The sequence below is a fragment of the Lepisma saccharinum genome, chromosome 7 (assembly GCF_977018435.1).
Source record: "Lepisma saccharinum chromosome 7, izLepSacc3.1, whole genome shotgun sequence".
Lineage (NCBI taxonomy): Eukaryota > Metazoa > Arthropoda > Insecta > Zygentoma > Lepismatidae > Lepisma > Lepisma saccharinum.
Window position 1 is genome coordinate 32,812,917 of NC_139235.1, and position 23,757 is coordinate 32,836,673.

General features: G+C 39.2%; 1 protein-coding gene across 1 annotated transcript in view; it reads right to left on the reverse strand.

The window, feature by feature from the left end:
* Nucleotides 1–11,793: 11,793 nt before the first annotated feature.
* Nucleotides 11,794–23,757, reverse strand: part of LOC145990178 (uncharacterized) — a 185,970-nt gene continuing 174,006 nt past the window's right edge. Inside the window, exon 3 of the mRNA XM_083125840.1 lies at nucleotides 11,794–15,157. Coding sequence (XP_082981966.1) covers nucleotides 13,458–15,157 — 1,700 coding nt within the window. The 3' untranslated portion in view covers nucleotides 11,794–13,457. The remainder of the gene's footprint in view (nucleotides 15,158–23,757) is intronic.

Sequence of the window (23,757 nt, forward strand, 5' to 3'; positions counted from 1 at the left end):
TAACCCATCATGCATTGTAAATTTGTCAGACGTATTAATACTCACACGAATTTTACTTTCTGTTTCACTGGTGCATATTTTTATCATACTAACAAACTTCTTAGGTATTCCAAACTCTACTAATATATTATATAATTTATCTCTTTTGACCGAATCATGTGCTTTTTTGAAATCAATGAATAGCTGATGGACATTTTGATTATATTCCCACTTTTTTCAAGTGTCTGTCTGATGTGAAGAATTTGATCTGTAGTTGATCTGTTACGTTTAAATCCACATTGATAATCACCTATAATTTCATTAGCATATGGGGTTAGTCTTGTTAAAAGAATGTTAGATAATATTTTATATGTTGTTGAGAGTAAAGAAATTCCACGGTAATTATTGCAGTTCATTTTATCACCTTTTTTAAACACAGGAACAATTATGGATTCTTTCCACTGTTGAGGGATTTCTTCTTTATCCCATATTAAACAAATTAATTTATGAATTTGACATATTAATGAATTTCCACCATATTTAATTAACTCAGCTGGTATTAAATCAATGCCAGGTGCTTTGTTATTCTTTAGCCTTTTAATAGCATCTTTAACTTCAGTCAAGTTAGTTTCTGGAACTAAAGGTTCTGCTGTGTGTAATTCATTCACTTCTGATTTATCTCCTACATGGACATTTAAAAGGTCATTAAAGTAGTTCTTCCATCTATTTAGAATATCGCTTGGGTCAGCTAGAAAATCACCGTCTTTATCTTTTATCAAGTTTACTTTAGGTTGCCACCCCTTTCTAAACTCATTTACACCTTTATATGAATCTCTGATATTTTTATTTTTGCTGTTTGTTTCAATTTCGTTAATTTTGCTTTTCAAGTAATCTCTTTTTTTACTTCTAAACGTGCGGTTAACTTCTCGCTTTATTCTATTATAATTGTTTAGATTTGTATCATCAGAGTTATTTAACCACCTAAGTCTTGCCTGATTTCTTATTTCTATTAGATTATGACATTCATTATCAAAACATGGCTTACTTTTTCTCGGTTTATGGTATCCTATACTTTCTTTAGCTGCTGATTCTATTGCATTACGTATGTGCTCCCAATTCTTATTTACGTCTGTTTCATTTAAATTTTCATCATCATTTAAATCCTGCAAAATATCAAATCTATTTGACAATTTAATTTGGTAATCTTTCTTAATTCTTTCATCAGTAAACTTTCCTGTATCAAATTTTATAACATTTAGATTTTGTTGCTTATGATTTAACACTGAGAGTCTTTCTCTTAATTTAGCAATTACAAAATAATGGTCACTGGCACAGTCCACACCTCATAGTGTACGAACGTCAATTATACTAGTATGCCTTCTCTTATCAATGAGAATATGATCTATCTGATTATGAGTTTTACCATCTGGAGAAGACCAGGTATATTTATGGATATCTTTATGTTTAAAAGTGGTACTTTTCACAATTAAATTCTTAAATTCTTCTTTCCTAGACTTGACTTTGTTTAAAAATTGCGGCCATGTTTGACTTATGATTTGCGGCATTTTTAGCCTTTGTAGACAGTTGCGGTAATTATGATAACTCATCTAAGGAAAATGATAACTTGGGTAAAAAACATTGTTTTCAGTACATTTCAAGCTACATTGTATGTTTCGTGTATTTTTTTCAACGTTTTGATTTTAACAAAAATTCAAAGTTTAGGATTTTTGTTAGGGAAGTTATGTAATATCAGAGTATTTCGGCTGAATTACTGTTATAGCTCTTTGATCGTTTCTTGATTCTCTTTTTCAAAATTTTGAGCCCAGATGTCTCCGATGAGGGGAGCTAAGAAATTGATATTTACAGCGTAAAGATTACTCTATGACAGGTACCTGTGAAACAAAATTTCCAGATTGATATTTCTATGATAACAAACCTACAACAGGGGAGGGATTGGTCAAAAACAGGCATTTTACGTTATTATTTACAAAGAAATGTTTGCTTTTTAATAATCATGTAATTAGAATTATTGTATTTATTAATTATATCATGCGAATGGCGTAATAAGTCCGTTAGTAGTGTTATGAATTATTTTTTTCTTTTTTATGTACCATTAATTATGAAGATCTTCATCCTGGCTCGAAAAATGTCACAAGGCCTTTGAAACTACAAAGTAGACTGCTTTATGCCAAATTTTAGTCAGATTAAGCAGTTTTTTACCTGTTTAGACCACTACTTCAACTGCGACATTTGTCCGAACGGGAAGTTTGCAGATTCTGGCCTATGTTAACTTATTCTTTATACAGAGCATTCCGTGACATTCGCTACGAGACTCGGCGGCAAGAGGTCTTGTATAATTAGGTCTTGTATTTGAAAGAAATTGGTAAAGCCACCCACCTGCATTATGCAATGTGTTTTGAAGGCACATTCACTGTCTCGGTTATTTATAGAGGCGATGCAAATCGTCTCTATGCTCCCCCGTAGTTATATAGTAGAGTCCCTTGTACGTAGATGCACCTCATGCAGTGGGAGTGCCCACTTTCCTCACCCTCTCCTCCGGAAATCGAACGGCAGTCAAGCTCTCCTATCGACTGTCTTTATCCTCCCAAAAATATTTCCGAAATAAATTATGACCGATTTTGAATCAGGTGCAACACAAACAACGTTGGAGATATTGAATTTGTTGAATCGGTAGAGAAAACCCGATTTGCAGGTTGTAAACTTCTATTGGCTCCCGAGCGTTCGTGTATATAAATACAACCCCCCCCCCCCAATTTTTTTATAATTCTCTAGGCATTGAATTATTAGCATATTGAATCTAATCTTTCACCCGAAATTCATTATAAAATTATAAAATTAATTCTTAATGATTTATTGATTTGGTGTTTGAAGTCCACTTTATGCACAGTAAGGCTAATCGGGACTCGACCAGGCATGGAACCCGGGATCCCTTGATTACAAGGCGACGACGCTACCACTGCGCCATCGAGGATGCTCAATTTTTAATGGGGATGTAATTCAAATTATTAATATTACAAAAGGCTCCCCGCTAATTATTCCATCCTGTTTAATACCAAAGATTGTTGTTTCAATTTAACATGTAGAAGGGTTCGAACAGGTGTACCAGCCAGATTAAATCGGCGTTAGCTTCCAACGTTTCGAGCAAATACATAGCAACAACATCTCATCCCTGAAGATGAGAGCAATATATGTGATGGAAGCTAACGCCGGTTTTACCTGGCTGGTAACCCGAGAACCCCTGTTCGATTGACGTCGCCATTAAAACCACAACTCCTATGTAGAAGGGTGGAAATACAAACGAGTTGGATGAGATAATTGAGGAAATTAATGAAAGAAAAGTCTGATGAGGTGGAGGCCAAAAAAAATATGTACATAAGAAGATAGAGTGCCTACTGGCGGGAGCTAAATAGAATAAGATATTAGATGGAAAATACAAAAATTGATTTAGTAATAATTAGAGGTTATTGTAAGAGTAAAAAGTTGATGAATGAAAAAATATGTTTTGATATGTTTAATAAGTTATGATTAGGGTGCGGATTTATAGGCAATTTCTCTCTCTCTCTCTCTCTCTATATATATATATATATATATATATATATATATATATATATATATATACACACAACCTTAGTGACAATGAAGTTCGACCAGTCACAAATATAGGAGTGCGTTGTGAAAGAAGGAGAACACATGCATATGCTGAACATATTTTATTCAGCAGGCTACATGGAACAAAGGAAAACATAAATTTCCGCTTCAACGCAGCAATGTATGGTGTCCACACAAAATAAAACATTTTCGTCCATCTACACGTGACATTGAAGTTCGACCACTGTTAGAGGGGATCCTGTTTACCATGGTGTGACGCTGCCCCGTCGGCGAATAACTGTGGCAATGCGTCGGGGCATGCTGCGGACGAGTCGTTCAAGGTATTCCACATCGATGCGGTGCCATTCCTCCTGCAGGCAGGCGATAAGAGCAGCCACTGTCGTGGGTCCCCTCTGTTGCACACGTCGCTTAAGAACACGCCACACATTCTCAATGGGCGAGAGGTCGGGACTCGATGGTGGCCATGGCAGAGTTCGCACGTGATGGCGAGTCAAACATTCTCTTGTCAGCCACGTTGATGGGGCCTGGCATTGTCGTGTTGAAAGATGAGACGCCGCCTGTGGAACAGGTGCCTTCGCACTGTGGGAAGATGCCGCTCCAGTATGAGTGTATAGGCGTGTGCATTCACAATGCCCTCACAGACGTGTAGTGGGCCAACCCTAGATGCCGTCATGCATCCCCATACCATCACTGACGCAGGTTTCTGTACCCGACGTGCATAACATTTTGCTTCATTCTGTTCCTCCTTCCGACAAATGACTGTTTTCCGTATTATCCCGTACACAACATTGAAAATGGATTCGTCCGTCCACAAAACCCTGTTCCACTGCCGAAATGTCCATCCCCGGTACATTCGTGCCCACCGTAGTCGATTGCCTTTGTTCAACATGGAAAGGAAGGGTTTACGTTTCGCCTTGTACACTCGGTAACCGCATCGCTGTAGGTAACGGCGAATGGTTCTGGTTGACACTTCAATGTGAAAGCGTTCTTGAGTCCACAGTCGTAATTCGGCCACAGAAACATGATTGTTGGTCTGGATATAGCGCCTAAATATCCGTAGGTCACGCACGCTCAGCAGGCGTTTTCGACCGGGGGCCTTTCCTGGCTCTGTAGTACCCGTATTTTGGTGGTGTTTGATGATGTAGTGGACGGTTGACTTGGGTAAGTTCAGTTGGCATCCTATTTCCCGTTCGCTGAGTCCATCCCGTTGCAACTCCACCACTCTTCTCCTCACGGTGTTGTCAATAGGTTTGCCCCTGGCCATGGTGATGATGCACTGCGGTTCCTCGGTGCACAGCACGCGCTTATATACAGCGGACTCCCTTATCGTGTCTGTGACGTCATGCTTCCGTCGAATGCGCCACTATCTGGAATTTTCCGTATGGGTCTGGCGCCTGGTCGAAGTTCAATGTCACGCGTATAGTTCCCCGTTTTCGTTCTTTACGTGACCTTGGGTGCAACATGCTGGGATAACGATTCTTGTCTGCTCACACGCCTCCTCTTACACACATGCGTCACTTCTGCGGGTCACCCATTCCACCGCCTATGCCTCTGTGCGTTTAATCACGTATTCCTTTCTGGTCGAACTTCATTGTCACCAAGGTTGTATACATATATTAAAAATCATTACATATGTTTTGTCACTGCTGCTTACCTACTAATTATTCATACTGTGCTTCAAAAGCTGCTTACTTTTAGGGAGACTTCATATCGAAGCAACGCGACACGTGTCTCTTGGTAACTGGCTCTCAGAAATAAATGCAACCATTATTTTTCATACCGTCCATCGTGTCGCCCTGGCCTGTTGTTCGCGCATGCGCAGTGAATATTTTGCTTTAGACGGTGTGAAATATCCGTGTCGCTTGATTGAACGCAGGCTTGTGTGACATGTTATCCTACAGCTGTGTGAAACGTTGTGACAGAAACTGTTAATTTAAAGGAATGCCATGTCTCTTTGTACATTGCATGAAATGAAACTGTGTATTTTCAGAATATCTTAATGTATTATTTCAGAATGTTGAAATTACTAAAGGACAGGGGTTCGAGGCAGAGAGCTTGAGTTTAAATTCCTCGTAAGTTGGGGCAGTTGAAGTGTTTGTTTAATCGGGTTGGCCTGGATCTCAGGATACCAAGAATATAATGTTTAGGATTGCCCGCACTGCCATAAGTCGTAACCTGGCTACCTTAGTGATATTAGACGAACGTTGATTGGATTGTTCTCTAGACGAATCACTATCTTCTTATCTTCGTATATTAAAAACAGGAACAACTATATTCAAGGTCTGGTGTTCAAATTTCCTGCTGATCGGATGTAAGTATTCTTATGGGAAATAAATATTTACAGTCTAACTTATAAACAGTGGTTGGATTATCTTTACACCTACACCATCATCTTTGGGATCCGGTGCTCATCCATTCTAGCTACATGGCTAGCCCAGTTTAGTGTTTTAATTTTTATTATATGTATTTATTCTTATTATATATACACAGGGTGTCATTTTAATGGCGCCCACGGACCACAGAAACGTATAGAGGACATCAAAACAAACAACTTTTCTCAGTAACATTTTTGTCGTTGGTGCGTCGTTTTGGCACTACAGTCGTTCAAAAAAGCCTGTTTTGCCGCTTGAATGCTGGCAACCACACACAACATTTGATTGCATTTGTGACGTCATATCCCGTCGTGAAGCGATGCGTTCCAGGGTTGCCAGGAACACACATATTCTGTGAAAAATGACATAGCTACAATCAGCCACATTATGTACCGTAAAAAAAACACGAGAAAACACGTTCTTTAACCTAACAGGAAGTAAACAAACGATACGAAAAATGGTAGAAAGAAAAAAGAATTCAAGTGGAATTGGTCTTATCGAATTTTGTCTCAGTTTACATATCAAATATTTTCAAATCTGATTACCAAGTTGGCATCTACAATTTAGCCCATCCACTTCGTCCTTCTGATACTAGTTGTCTGTGACACACTGAACAGATGACAAAATAGAAATGAAAGAACTCAAAATTCCAAAGGTAAGCAACAGATAATATAATGTATATTCAGAGCATTATGAGGCAAGTGTCAAAAATGATTGAAAATACAGGGATATAAGTAGTAGTAATACAAGTTCTAAGACGACTATGTGTTTATCTATGCACCGGACACACATGTAATAGTTTGCAACTGTGAACAGGGTAGTATATTCGGTACTGATTCATCATTAGATTGTTACTGTGGTTGTACTTGTTTTAGCCGTAATGTAACAACGTGAACCTCGGATACTTCCGTTATCAGCACAAAAGTACCGCATGGAATCTGGATACAAACCTGTACATATCAACCTTGCAACAAGATTTGCAAATATTTGACATGTAGTTGGGCGTAAACAGCCACGTGTAAGCTGTAAGTCCAATAAAATTTATTGTTGTTGATATTTTAGATGTAGGCTGAGACAAAATACGACATTGACATTTCATTTTGAATACATGTATTACCATTTCTTATATCGATGGTTCACTTCCCCCTTCCTCTGAGATGACTGCTGATCTTCTGGCTGGTAGGTTATGATGTTCAGTCTACTGGACACGTTTCTCGCTTCGTTTTACAGCTAATAATGTGGTTGTTAGTTTGTCATTTTTCACAAAATTTGTGTTCCTTGCAACTCTGCCGTGCACTGTTTCGCCGCAGGATATGACGTCACAGGTACGATGAAATGGGTTGGGTTGCCAGCATCCAGGCGGCAAAACGGTCTTTTTTGAACGGCTGTAGCGTCGAATCGACGCACCAACGAGAAAAATGTTACTGGGAAAAGTTGTTTGTTTTGATGTCCTCTATACGAATCTGTGGTCCGTGGGCGCCATTAAAATGACACCCTGTATATCTCTCGTATATGGTGAGAGATACTTCCTTATAAAGTTTGTATATTTCGTCATTATATCTAATTCTCCACACTCCTTGTGACTGAATAGGGCCAAAGATCCTTCGGAGGATTTTACGCCCAAATGAGTCGAGTTTGTTAGCTGATTGTTCCGTAAGAGTCCATGCTTCACATCCATATACTACAACACTACGAATGAGTGTTTTGTATAGCATCACTCGAGCTCTCCAATTAACATCTCAACATCTAATTAATGGAAACGAGACGTAGGCCTTGTTTGCTGTTTGAAGACGTCTTTGTATTTCTGCCATTTCTTCATTTTTATCATTCAGGTTTGAGAATTTTGTTGGTCATTTCGAGGTTAAAGTTTTCTATTACCATGTTCTGTTCACAGTTTCTTCTTTTCCTTGACTGGATTAGTATCTGCCTTATTCTCGTTTACTTTTAGTCCAACTTTCTTGCCTTCCTCATTAAGGTACTCTTCTTAGTGATCTACCCATGATGTTAATATCGTCTGCATATCCAACTACTTGTGTAGATTTGTATTATAGAGTGCCTCTGGTATCAATTCGTTTCTGCCTCATAACGTATTCCAACACCAGGTTGAAGATGAGCGGGTTGTCGCTTTACTTCAAATAAGTCTTCCAAGAAATATGTTTCTGTCCGGTTTCTTTTAAAATGCTGTCGAAGGTACCATCCCTAGTTCGGCTGCTATCGATCAAGTTACATACGTACGTATGTATTGAGCTGTTCCAAAAAAGTCAATTGTAACACTGTTTAAATTATGAGACGTCCGGTAGGGGAGCAAGGGGGGCCACGTCCTTCCCATGAAAATTTATGCCAACCTAAAAGTATTGTATTTCACACATATAATTTCACTTCAGTCACAGTAATGTACATTAATTATTATTATGGGGATGCAGGAACGTGATAACTTCAAGCTCAAGGTTTTTTTAAGGGGTAACACTATTATGGGGTAATATGCCTCGTTTCGCCCCCTGGGGAAAAAAACACCTTATATACAATTCCCCCCTGCCCCCCATGCGCACGCCTTTGATATGTGTAAAATATATTACTTTTACTTTGGCATTCATTTTCCAGGGGGAGAGTTGTGCCCCACCTACCCTTCGCCCACGATTTGAATGACTTCTTCCTATAAGTTTTCTGACTTAACAGGATCCTTAATAATAAAGTGTCACTGCAAATTTCAACACAGTTATTTTAAGCTTATTTAAAGAGAATAGCAAAACTAATTTCTAATAGATTTATACCAAGCAATGTATATAACAGGGAAAACACATCATCAATATAAATATTTTTTCAATATTTATTTTCGACAATTTTAAGTAAAAAACAAAAGTAAATAATGTTTTACAGTAATTGCAGAACATAAACAGAGACTAACATACATATTTCTATATACTGTATATTCTACGAGAACATCAGCTGGTAACTTGTATAAAGATTTAAAAAATCTAAATATAAAACAATAATTGTATTATAGAAATTTATATAAATGCATAAATGTAAAAATAACCTTATTATCAACTAATAAAATACTGTAGCCTCTTAATGACACACATTACACAATTCATTAAGATAAAAAAAACTCACTTAAATCTAATATTGCATCTCAATATTGCTAACACACTTGACATAACTATTAGTAAAAAGTAACTGTTGACAGCACATTGATTATGTGAGAAATATGAATGAGGTATAAATGAATAAAATAGTTTAGTCTATTGTTTTTCGATGATATCACAGAGGAAATGGCTTCTTTGCTCAGCTCTCTAATATACAGAATGGCGCATATTGAATTTACTAATTTCAGTTGGTAACCCTGTCGGAACGTCGAAATCAGTCTGCGAGACTTGCAGTTGCCATAGTAGACTTCTGCGCATACGCACCTGCGTTCCGACAGTGTTACCAAATGATATTAGAAGATACAATATGCGCCCCCCTGTATTTAAACATGTGGAATATTACAATTAACTTCCAAATAATTTGTACAACTTGTCTTCATTGAGTTCACCGTAGGTCTAGATTTTTGTGACCTTTTGACAGTTCTAAAATGTTTTGGAAATTCAATTTTTTATTCCTTCCGCTGGCGGCGCAGGCGAGAGACTCCTTTTGTTTACAATGAGATTCTGAGTTGTTAGCGGACAGTATAAATGATTGGATGGTAAATCCTTGTATTACGCTCTATTTATATAGTTCATTATTTGCTTAAATGTTAATATATTATATATATAATATATTATAGCCTATTTAAAAATCGTGGCATAATAAGATAGTCATGTATCCGCGTCAGTTAAGAGATTTGTTCTTTCAGACATGCCATAATGAATATTTTATTGCTTTAATCTTATGCATCTCTCAATGTCTTCACCTTACTAATTTTTATTTTATACTAACTGTAACAAGATTTGAGTGCATGAACATGATAGAATTTTGAACAAGAGCGTACGACGACTGAATCCTGAAACATTATACAACCTGCTTTGATATTTGCAATAAGATAAAACTGAAAAAAATTTCACCTTCAAGGAATCGCAGTAAAATGTATACTATTAAAGTACACGTATGTTACACAGAATATATTCAAGATTAAAGGACACGTATAAAGATATCCAATTTCCGACGTGTTCATCATTTTCGATGGCTGAATTTGCGAAAGTGATGACAGTATCTAAATAATATATTACCATAGCTGTTAAATCAATATAAGAATAGATTTCAATACTGGATTTCTAAGTTCTGCTAGAAATAAGTCTATGCAATGTAATAGGCCATTGGGCTAATACCTAAGTACGGGGATTGATGTACAAGAAGAATATTCTTACGGCCTACTCTTGAATGTCCAAGAATGCTTCTACGTTTTGGATATAACACAACCTTCCTTCGGGAGCACTGAATAGTGCGTTTGTGGTTACTTATTGCAAGTACCAAACGGATGGATTGAACGAGTCAGACGTGAAGTCGGATGACAATGGTGCACAACAAATCGAATAATGACTGTATACTTTTCATTAATGCGCGTTTTAGCTCTGTGCACGCTCAGTTTTGTTAAGAATTGGGTTTCTGTTTTGTGTATTTGTTTACGTACCTCCGAAATGAGGTCATTTCTTGAACCAATGATTGTTTTCTGTCTATAATTGACTCACCTGGATGCACCCGCCTTGCATCTATAAGAATGTGTTCACATGGTGCCGGCTTTTGAGGCAGTTAAGAGCGACTAGTGTAACCGAATGTAACTGCGAACACAAGTATAGACAACTTCTCTACAGCCAGTTGTATATGATTGTTATATTATTGCAACAAAGGTGAAAATGGATGGTGGACTAAGTGCCCTTCAACTATGAGTTAACGTTAATATCAAACGGTTACATGGCACCGTGGTTCTTTATATAGGCTAATCAAATAGAAAGTAAATAGATGAAGATACTTAACACATGAAACCTTCCAAGTTGACAGAATGCAGTATGACACAATTTAAGTATACTCAAAATGAACTTTGATAGCAATACATTAGTTAAGACGTCTCAATACAGAATAGCTAATCAACTTTCATACAACTTACCACATCTCAAAATAATCCTGGAACCTCGTCTGAAATTGTGGTGTGCATAGACCAGAATTACGCAACGTTGGTCTTTGCTTATGACAAACTAATACACGAGTCTCATGATATTTAATTCGTCTAAAATAGCTTTCAAATTCAACAGATTTATCTAAGTATTGCCGACAAACTCGTCGGAGTGTGCCACAGTTGTCAGTACAATGACAATCTATGTTAGATTATTAAAATTAGGTTGAGTAATCAGCTGATATTAGGTTGAGTTTGCTTCGTTTCAGCAATGTTAGGAAGTGTTAAGTTAGATTAGTTTAGTTAGGGTTGATTTACTCAAGATTGGATTAAGCTCAGAGTAGGATTCAATTATAGTCAGTGCCTAAAAAGATACCACAAATTGTCCCTCACCATATTCAGTCTGTTTTGTGCAATGTGCGGTTTAAGAACTGGAAAAAAAATCTCTTGCATCCACGTGTCTCTGGATATAACTGTAGAAATGTGAAGATACTAGGTTTGCCGTAAGCAAAATTAGATCAGGTTGGTCTTACATAAAATCAGATCAAGCTCGTAGTTACGTTAACTTTGCGCTAAACTTCGTTACTCAATGTACAGTGAGATTCATGAGTATTACAGTGCAAATTGTCCATCACTACGTTCATACACTCTATTTGACCGAATAAGAGCTTCAAGAATAAAAAAAAACTCAAAACAAGCTGTTGACACTTCTGCACCAGCATACACAAAGATCCATCGCTTAAAAACACACAGGACGTAAGAGAAAAATTAATGAAAATAGTCATGGACAATTTGAACGGTAATACTCATGGATCCCACTGTACCACCCCGCAGACTTGCAACAGTTGGTATCCTCAATTCAGATATTACTAACAACTTAATGCGTTAATGTGAACTTCGTAGGTATATTCAAGTTAATATTGGCCCGTTATTTGTGTATTGTTCATGTTATCGTGTGCTATCTTACAAACTTGTTGAAGAATATCAAGTAATATCGCTTGTATAGATGTTCGATCCTGGTCTACTGATCCGCCGTCATATTTTTTGTACATCTGGCCTGGGAGCAGTGGCGCTAGTGTAGTGTTCCATGTTAAAATCACTTGGAAACATTTCGCATATTTTCCGAGGGCATAGTTATCGTGGCGCTAGAGTTGTTCTGGCATTACAACTGCGCTTTATAATAGAAATTGTATGTGGAATTGAAACTACTTCAAAGTTAACCTCAATGGAGCTTGTTGCTGGCAGAAACTTACGTGAGTTTCTCTAAATTAAAGTGAAGAACTTTCTATTTGTTAAATTTGCCTGCAACAATTCTCTACATTTAGGTTTCATGAACAAAAAAATCTCCAGAACTGACACATTTCGACATGTGTTTTCCACTTATAAGAGATATTGTAGCTATATTTTATGTACACTGTTCAGAGAATGACAGTTTTAGTTTAGCCGCTGTTCAGAAACTTGATGATGCTTTTTCAAAGAAAGCACATTTTCTGACTTTTTTTGTGCTGTCAAAGATGGCCACTGTTTCACAATTTTCACTCACTCTCACACAAATACACACACACACGCACACATGCTATGTTATGAAATGGATACATAGAGTATTCTAGTGTAGTTACTTGTCTCTCTTTTATGATTACTCTTTCGCATTAATGCATACAAACTCCTCCAAGAACAATGTAATAATGATGCTGCGACAGAAGAAACAATTTATGGCAGAATCTTAGTAATGTAGTTCTCCTTTTGTTGATGAATTTCCTTGAAAGTATCACTTCTGAAAAACTCAAACAAAAGAAGAATCGGTATATTCAAACGGCTACAAAGAAGCATCTTGCTACAAGATATGGAAACTATTGTCACACGCTGCTTTTATTGTTATTTCTCACAATAATTGCAACTAGTCACATGCTGAGAAGTCCTTCAGTCATTATTAATACAATTACCGTAAATGGACCCAAAATACATTGGAATAAAGCATATAAAATGGCTTCCATAATACGTTGTGGTAATGTGGAAAATTTTGATTATTGCTATTAACGATTTCTTGACAAAGAGGGGATTAGCAATTGCGACAGCTTCACAGACACCCGGAAGCCATGATGTGAGCTAGTACGTTTCTTGAAAGTACTTGTTGTCGACGGTCAGTCTTGGAAAGAATTATCATCATCCGGAAGTCAACATTGCCAGTCGTACGTCATCGCTTCCACACAATAACAACACAAACACACGCAATCACACGCACTAAATAGAAAAAAAACTGGAATGAACACATAGTCTTACGCATTTGCACTTTGCACAGCTCTTGGATACACCTGGAGTCCCTATCTTCTGGATTTACTTAAAGCTTGTAACGTCCCAACATTTCCTGTCTAGTATATGTCCTTGGTTCATACAGACGGTAGCCTGTTAGCTCGTAACTTTTTTAATTGGTTGTGGTACTCAAATGGGTCGCTGATATCCTTAGACAATCTCCTATTGAAGAATACAGGACGTATACCCGAGGACAGTGTGTACTGCCGAGCCAGATTTTCCATTATGTGTGCGTTTGGACTTCTGGGATTCCATTTCATCAAATCGTCCATTGATCTTCTCTTCACCTGCTTCCATCTGTTGGGACTGTCCAGCGGTCTTTTCAAACCATGAGGTCTTCTGGCTGGTTTCTGGAGTGGAGCTGCTACATCTTTCTTCTCTGATTTTACCTCTGCGTTCTCTTTCTCGGCTTCTTCCTTTATTTCCTCTTCTTCCGTCATTTCTTCAGCCACAGTCGTAGTATGAAGATTGTCGTCCAAGTCCTCGGAGAGAATGTTCAGGGTTCTAGAGCCGCGATCGTCAGGCCTCTTTGACACTCTTAGATTGTTGGATATTTCATTTCCTGAAACTGCTGACGGATCTTCGTTGACTGGGATACCGTAGAATCTCTTGGAGTTGCCCGCACCGTACGTTTTGACTTTGGAGTGGCCTTCGATGATTAAGTACAGCGGTCCTCTGATTGGAGATGTCGGCTGCTTGTAGTGGGAGAAGATTGGATCGGTGGTGAGGGACATTGTGGTGGTCGTTGGTGCCGCCGTTGTGGTGCTGGTGGTTGTCGTCGGTGGTGGAGTCACTTGGGTAGGCCCGGGGTGATGTACCTGAGGAGGGAACATCAAAGTCGTCCATTGGTTCGATAGGAAATTGGGCGTCTTGTGCTGAGGCACCTTCGAGAAACCTGGAAATGGCGGTTTCAGCTCAACGCTTGGAATGACTTCCACGCTGGGTTGGGGCGTTCTTGCCAAGTCGTTGGAAAGACCTGGGGATGAGTCTCTCAACTTGCTCTTCGCAGACATGTCAAGCGTCGCCCAGAAAGAAGTTGTCGGAGCTTCTGTGGTTGTTGAGAACATCTGGAAGCTCGTTGGTTTATTCTGAGGGTCCACGGGCGTGCTCTTTGAACCTTGTATATCCGTCATGTTAGGCACCGAAGTCGCCGGTAAAGGCGGAGGAAGAAGTATGGTATATGGTGGCCTAATGATGGTGTTAGCTAGATGCGGACCTAGGAATGGATCCTGCTTAGATGCGTGAGGGTTGGAGGCAGCAGGGGCAAGGTCTCCACCTGGAGTTGCCGGATGCCGGAAGGGGTACGGCGGCTGCATATAAACAGGCCTTACCGAGAAGTGAGGACGTGCACTACCAACTCTGGACGGGAAACGCTGAAATGGCCTATGGAGATGATGCTGCTTAAAAGTGGACGGCGGCGGAAGGTTGTTGTTGAATTTGGGACCGTCAACGAACGTCATGAAAGGGTTGGTATCCCTCCGCGAGTTGACCGTGTAATGGGGAGGTTGGTAGTGGTTGCTGCTGCCAGTGAATTCTTCCGGTGGTCCGGACGAGGGTGACGTCGGCATCTGCGGCTGCTTGTTCCTCGTGGGTGGCGCTGAGAGCGGGCTTCTCGATGTGGTCTCTATCCAGTAATGCACCCTGTCCAGTACCGGAGGAACATAGTCGTACGTAGGGTCGTTCTTCAAAGGGTCCCCTCGTCCAAGAGGGGTCCACTCGTTGTACTCCACTCGGGGCGAGAAGAGCCCCCTATTTTGTCTCTCGCTTACCGCGTCATCTGCAAAGAAAAAGAAACATATATTGGTATTGGGTTTACGAATTGGCACATATAGTAAATGTACTATGTAGACATTTCGGCGAAAAATGCAATCCCGATCAGGTCTCGAATCCGGGACTCTGTGGTACCGTGCCATTGTTCCACCAACTAAGATATGGAGGTAGCTCTGGTTACGCCATATTAGTGTGACGTCACTGACCAATATTGAGTCCAAACAGACCTATTACACGGTGCTTCCCTATGCGATAGCATTGGATTCTCCATCGTAAGGATTAACTTTTCAATTCTGAGACAGCAGTTATGAAAAAATTGTGATGGCCATCATGCATCAATGTAAATATGAGATTTCGGAGAATACATCTACATAATACACATACGTTACAGAGGATACTGTACTGTCGTCGGAGAGTACACGATGAAAACGACTGAATATAAATAAGAAATTCAAAATATTTTGATCTTGTTTCATCTCAAAATATAAACCGGATTTGTGAACATTTGAAATTATTTTAAATTCGATTCATTAATTGATTTGTTGTTTTAAGTCCACTTTATGCACATTAAGGCTAATCGAGACTGGACCTACAGTTTAAAGTGGGATCCGAACCACTATGTGCCTCCACCGGGTATCGAATCCCGGACCCCTTGATTAGAAGGCGACGACGCTACCTCTGCGTCATCGTAGAGGGCCTATTTTAAATTCGAATGTTGGTATAACCGATTTATTGATTGATTTATTTTACTTCGCATTTCTGCCATTTTTAACTAGTCGCGAAGATGGGGATGAGTGATGATATAATGATGGACACACAAATAACACCCAGGCTGGGATTGGAACCTGGGACCTCTGATGTCGTAGCACAATGTGCTAACCAATCTACCACGGAGGCCGGCTTCTGAAAAAAAAATGGAACAATTTTTCCATTTACATAAGAAAGGTATTATTTTCATTAAATTTTTTAAGGGGATTTCCAATTTTGATATCCAAATTACTTTGTATTTGAATCATATCATTCATAGTACCACTAACAAATCCAATTTTAATGTGATCATTGTAGCCTAGGACACAAATCTCGGATTCGTCTAGGAACTTGATAGACACGTCTCATTCGGAACTAATCTATTGGAAAGCAAATTAACGCTGTTTTTTTTTCTCCTCAATTGAATTTTTTTACTGTGTATGATTTATTCAGACATACCAAGGTTTTTATATTTACTGTTTAAGGTACTAAAACTACATTCCGATCAGATCGTGGTGAGCACTTTTCAATATTTCTGTTCATATAATTTCGAGAATTGAGAAAGGACCGACGCACTTTGAGACCGAGATGAGAACAGGGAGGGACGTGGAAGGTATTTTTGTCAAGGGGGTGTAAACAAGGCATATTTTCCCCAATAACAGTGTTGTTCCCTCGAAAATCATTGCTTAAATTTGAATTTACCATGTTCGTGCAATAATTCACATGTATTATTGTGGCTGAAATGAAATTTTATGTGTGAAATATATAATTTTTGGCTGACTTTCATTTTCCGGGGGGGGGGACACGGCCTCCCCTTGCCCCCCTTCCGGACGCCCATGAGAACAAGGGTGCACACAGAACTTGAAACATATCATATCAAGGTTTGTGCATCTTATGTTCATCAATTAACACAGACATGTAATTTTTGTTTCTTTGAAACGATCGTGTCCGATCATCTTAACGAATCTATTTTTAGTACATCGCACGGAAAGGCAGCTGATAAAAGTTTATAGTGGCGACAATTAGCAGTGAGCACTCTTGCCACTTCTTGCTCCCGAACTATGGCCTCATAAATAAGCCTTGTCCACGAAGAGAAAGTAAGCTGTCACCTGGGACACCGTCAGCTGGCACCGGGACATGCCATTTCGCCTTATACTGTTTCACCTTGCACACAAAAAGTTTCCCACCTGAGAATATTATCGACTTGAAGGTTAATTCACGACCAATGACGACGAATATTTACTGTAATCAATCGTATATAACAGAACGTATGCAAAAACATTTTGTTAATATCAAGTTATTGTTCTTGTCAGCGTTAGGTTAGGTTTCTTGGTGGGAATTTTTTTTGTGTGTAAGGCGAAAGAGGATAAGGCGAAACGGGATAAGGTGAAACGGGCCGTACTCGTTCATTTTACTTCGCTTTCCTGCCACTTTTATCTAATCGCGAATATGAAGTTGAGTTATGACATGATGAAACTGAGGAAGAGACATTCACAAAGAACGCCAAGGTCGGGATTCGAACCCGGGACACCCGCGACCTCTGTCTAACCACTCTACCACGGATGCAGGTGTTTTCAATTGACATATTGTTAAGTTCTGTGTGTGGAGTGTAAGGATTAAAACACAGCAGGTATTTGTAACACAGGATGAGACAAGGTTCGAGGCGTACATATGTTCACATTCACGACACCCGACGGAGGCACATCCAATCCCGATTAGCATAAAATGTGCATAAAGTGGACTTGAAACAATTCAAACAAATTCAATTCATATTCGCGAGGCAAGGCTGCATCAAGTTGATGTGTGTGGAACTTAGGTAAGACAATTTAAAGAGAACATTGGAATCTGAATACATTTTTAATATGTTGAGTTATTTATAATCAGATCAATTTAGTAGAAGTTTTACATCTTGTTTAATGTAATGACTATAATTCAGCCTTAGAGAATTAGGCTTTTTAGCTTTACATACTCTTTTCATGACTCCTGTGTAGAAGACACTCGTTCGAGTTGCAAAGGATTGTCAAGTTCTCGAACTCTTCCTGATAACTTTTTGTTCAATGCCAGTGTAGCCAACCTCCGTGGCACCAGAGGTCCAGGGATACAATTCCGGTCTGGGCATGGATGTTATTTGTGAATGTCTCTTCGCCAGTTTCATCATATCATGACTCATCCTCATCTTCGCGATTAGCCAAAAATGTCAGAAAAGTGAAGTAAAATAAGACAAATCAATCAATTAATTAATTAAGTTCACTTATGCAAAGATAGGTTAATTCTGAACCACTGCGCGAAGTTCCGCCACCGGAAATCGAACCGAGACGCAGAGATTACGACGAGACAGCGTTGCCACTACGCAATCAGTGCCGTGTCTAAGGGGAGTTGGAGGAGATCAACCCCCCCCCCCCCTTTGACCAGTATTCCTAAAAAAAATGACGTCAAATGCAGGAAAATATGGCAAAATGAAAACTGACTACTAAAAAAAATACACGTAACCCAATTTAGATAATCATAGACACGCTAGTACACTTCAAATCACCAACCCTGAGACCTTCTGTGAACAAAACCACGTGCATGCAGAAAGCATTGCAAACTCATAGAAGTAAAATAATCCACACGAAAATCCAGCGTTGTTACAGGATTCATTACGTAAGGTAAAACAACGGCCAATTTGTAGTATGGGATACGCTATACGTTTACACTATAGTCTCAATACATAAAATCGCATACAGTCTCGGTTTCGGCTCGAAATTCGATGCGAGATCGATACTTGTCTTGTCTCCATCTCCACGAGAGACAGAGGGAGAGAGAGAGAGAGAGAGAGAGAGGGAGAGAGAGAGAGAGAGAGCGAGAATGAGAGAGAGAGAGAGAGAGAGCACATGTCAATTTATCACAATATCTCAAGAAGAGGAAGCAAGGTAGGTCCTGAAATGGCGGGCGGGAAAGAGCTCACTAATGTTCATGGCTTTCTTAATTATAGAGGTTGGTTTAAGAACAAGTTTTCCATTTTCAAAAGGTACCTACACGAGGGATCAATTAACGCAACGGTGTTCGTGCAATCTAATTAATGACAAACTCGTTTGCACCTTTACTGCACATACAATCTTCCATTTTTTTCATCAACCTCATCAAACGCTGCGTTGGACGTTTATGGTCACTGAATTTGTGGGGCAAATCGTTACACAGGAAGCTATCTATCGCCACATTTCTTCTTTTTTTGTACAGCGTTATTGAATTGCGAAATATCAACGCGGCAGAAGAGACTATAGTAGCAGAAGTGGCCTACAGGCTGAAGCAACGTTAATGTGAAGCCTTGCCTAACAATTTCACGGTGTTTGTTCATGCAACTGCAATTTGCCTACCTGATTGCTCTCCAAGAAACAACCTACCACGCTTCTATGTGCCAGCTCTGGGAACAGTATTGGTACAGTGGAATGCACAACTATTTCTATGTGTTTTAAAAGAATAGATGTCTCTGTGTACTGGTATTGTTTTTTTTTCAATTCGTGAAGCTGTCAGAAAGAATAAACATGCTCATGGACAATTTACTTGGTAATACTTGTAGATTTGTAGATTTGCAAAAACAAAAATATCAGAGATTTATATAAAGGTGTAAATGAATTTAGAAAGGGGTGGCAACCTTAAGTGAACTTGATAAAAGATAAAGACGGTGATTTTCTAGCTGACCCAAGCGATATTCTAAATAGATGGAAGAACTACTTTAATGACCTTTTAAATGTTCATGTAGGAGATAAATCAGAAGTAAACGAAGTACACACAGCAGAACCTTTAGTTCCAGAACCTAACTTGACTGAAGTTAAAGATGCTATTAAAAGGCTAAAGAATAACAAAGCACCTGGCATTGATTTAATACCAGCTGAGTTAATTAAATATGGTGGAAATTCGTTAATATGTCAAATTCATAAATTAATTTGTTTAATATGGAATAAAGAAGAAATCCCTCAACAGTGGAAAGAATCCATAATTGTTCCTGTGTTTAAGAAAGGTGATAAAATGAACTGCAATAATTACCGTGGAATTTCTCTACTCTTAACAACATATAAAATATTATCTAACATTGTTTTAACAAGACTAACCCCATATGCTAATGAAATTATAGGTGATTATCAATGTGGATTTAAATGTAACAGATCAACTACAGATCAAATTTTTCGCATTAGACAGACACTTGAAAAAAAGCGAGAATATAATCAAAGTGTCCATCAGCTATTCATTGATTTCAAAAAAGCATATGATTCTGTCAAAAGAGATAAATTATATAATATATTAGTAGAGTTTGGAATACCTAAGAAGCTTGTTAGTATGATAAAAGTATGCACCAGTGAAACAGAAAGTAAAATTCGTGTGGGTATTAATGTGTCGGACAAATTTAGAATTCATGATGGGTTAAAACAAGTAGATGCATTATCTCCATTGCTCTTTAATTTTGCCTTAGAATATGCTGTTAGGAAGGTAAAAGAAACTAAAGAAGGACTAAAATTAAATGGTGTGACTCAGTTGTTAGCATATGCAGATGATGTAGACTTACTGGGGGATGATGTGAATACAATTAAGAATAATGCTAAAATATTTTTCAAAACTGCTAAAGAGATAGGTTTGGAAGTTAACAAAGAGAAAACTAAATATTTGCTTACAGGCCGAAACCAAGTGTTAGGTAATAATCAAAATCTAATTATTGATAACAACTCATTTGAACCAGTTTCCAAATTCAAATACTTAGGAGTAATATTAACAAATGAAAATTATATTAAAGAGGAAATAAAAAGTAGGCTTAATTCAGGAAATGCATGTTACTTCTCTCTTCATAAACTTTTGTCTTCTCGTTTAATATCTAAGAAACTAAAAGTTAAAATATACAAAACAACAATTTTGCCTTTAGCATTATATGGGTGTGAGACTTGGTCCCTTACATTGAAAGAGGAACATAAATTGAGAGTATTTCAAAATAAGATCCTTAGGAAAATCTTTGGACCTAAAAGGGATGAGGAGATAGGTGAGTGGAGAAGGTTACATAATTTAGAACTACATAATTTGTATTCATGTCCAGATATAATTAGAATAATTAAATCTAGACGACTTAGGCGGGCAGGCCATGTATCACGAATGGGAGAAGAAAGAGGAGTTCACAGGATTCTTGTTGGGAAACCTGATGGTAAGAGACCTGTAGGAAGGCCAAGACGAAGATGGAGGGACAACGTTGAGATGGACCTAATGGAAATTGGTAGGGATGGAAAAGAGTATATAGATCTTGCTCAAGATAGGGACAGATGGAAGGCCTGTGTTGCTGCAGCCATGAACCTTCGGGTTTAAGAAGGCTAGAGAGTTAGTTAGTTAGTTAATACTTGTGTATCGCACGCTACTTGAAGTACTGTAACTAATATGGCTGCTTCCTGCCTCCCTCTATACATGTCTTCGATATCTCTGGCATAAATGACTATAAACATTGTTTTAGCCCGTTTAAGTTAAAGACTGCAACTTTAAAAATAACACAATGTCCATGAAGTGTAAGCGTGTGCAAGATACGTATATTCTTACACTTTAACGTCTTTGACGCAGATAAAATGCTTGTGTGGAGATTCGGTGATACTTGCATCAAAAAGGTGAGACATGTGATTGTAACTTATTTATACAGCAGTCACAATTTTGTTGTAATGATAAAATCTTTGATCAGGAAAAGGATAACTCATTATCAGTGTTACTGGGACATAATGAATATATGATTTTCGTAAGTTTACTCACGTGTTGTTTAATTACCAATTTATAATTTTTTTAATGTTTGTTGCTAACGTAAAAGTCAGCAGTAACATACTGTAAAATATATCGTTGAGAAGCTACGCAAGGACGAGCTGCTAGCGACAGTCTTTAGCACCTTGGAAATGCATGCTAACAGCACCAAACCTGACCTGCCTCACCTATCCACGTACGCATATAATAGCTTAAATAAACAAAAGTCAACCTGCCTAACATGTTTACATGCTTATTTCTGCTATTATATGTTACGTGATTAGGTTAGGCAGGTCAGGTTTGGTGCTGTTACCATGTATTTCCAAGTTGCCAATGCTGTCCCTAGCCGCTCGTGTTGTCTTGCAGTAGGCCTACAGTTGACACTTTCCCGCCAGGTGTCAGTTCGAACGTCACCCACCGCGCTCTGAGACACAAGCGCACAGTGCGGAATCAGAAAGACTAATCAATCATCACAATCTTTCCAGAGATATACACTGCTATAATCCTACTTCTTACTCCCCCTCCATGTAGGACTGCCTTGACGGGGCGAGGGGCTTAGTAGGGAGGCCAATTTCATCTCATCATTTCACTCATTCTTCACATCCAAATCTCACGTTTTCACCATTCCATCACGTCATTCATCTCCATATCTTTGACCTCCCTCTAAGAAACTAATTTAGGGAGGTCATTTCCATCTCATCATTTCACTCATTCTTCACATCCAAATCTCACGTTTTCACCATTCCATCACGTCATTCATCTCCATATCTTTGACCTCCCTATAACTAAGGGTCCTGCTAGAGGAGACAACCTCGATAAAAAAAAAAACCTATCCCAAGGTGTGAGTTGCACGTGCCGATGGGACAGTGTTCGCTGCAGGGGTAGGTGCAGTCGCGAACGTGGCCTCGGGGATTTCGGTTTGGTCCTCGAGTAGCCTCCATTTTTGGGGGTAGGCCTTCCTCGGCATAGAGGGCATGTCGAGGCGACAATTTATGGACCCTCCACTTAAAATCATTTTTGTATATGGGTACAAAAAACAACTCAAACGGGGGGAAACCCCCAAAACGAGCGCGGCCTTCGAGCCCGCTTCAATTATCGGAAAAGACAAGTAACGTGCCACGTTATCTTGTGATTAGTATTGTGCAGAAGACCGAGAGTACCGATGAATCTGCAACAACAAAGAAACATGGAGCTGCTACATTAAAGGACTTGTCACCGTTCCTGATCAAGAAACAGCTAGACTACGCCGCTGGTTCAGACGTACCAGAAATAAAAAAGCTAAGAAACGGGAGTCTACTTATCCAGACCAGCACAGATCGCCAGACCAACAACCTGTTAAAGTTAAGATCTTTGGGAAACTTCCCTGTTAATGTTGAACCACATCGTCAACTGAACAGTAGTAAAGGTGTGATTCGCCACTGGGATCTGCTAAACGCTGAGGAGGAAGAGATCCTTGAAGCACTCTCAGACCAACATGTGACCGCAGTGCAGCGAATAAAGACTCGAAAATCCGGAGAACTTCTACCAACTGCTTCAATTATACTGACCTTTGAAACGACCACTCTCCCAAATAGGGTACGGGCTGGATATTTGAGACTCAAAGTCCGGCCGTACATCCCTAACCCGATGCGATGTTTCAAATGCCAGCACTTTGGGCACACTCAGCCTTCCTCCAAGGCCACTACCGCCCTTTGTGGTAAATGTAGTCTGCCTGATCATGGGACCGAACCTTGTTCTTCTGGTCCCAAATGCATTAATTGCAAAGGTGAGCACCCAGTCTGGCATCGTGACTGCCCCTCTTTCCAACAAGAGAAGAAAATCAGAGAGTTGGTCGTCACAGAGAAAATTTCCGCTGGTGAAGCAAAACAACGTCTCCGTGAAAGCATACGCACCAGTTTACCTGTGCCATTCGCTACAGTTGCTGCAGCTGCTCTTACCCGTCGAAGTATAGGTGTACAAACCAGCGACGTGTCCACTCAAACTACAACGCTTCCCGTAGTAGCCCGCCCTGCTTCGAGGAAAGCAGCAACCACTCCTCGCTCCACAGAGAAGAAGTTCAAGCAGGTGCATAGCAAGGATTATTTTCTGAAGTCTACTAGCTCTCCAGTCAGGGTGGCAGCC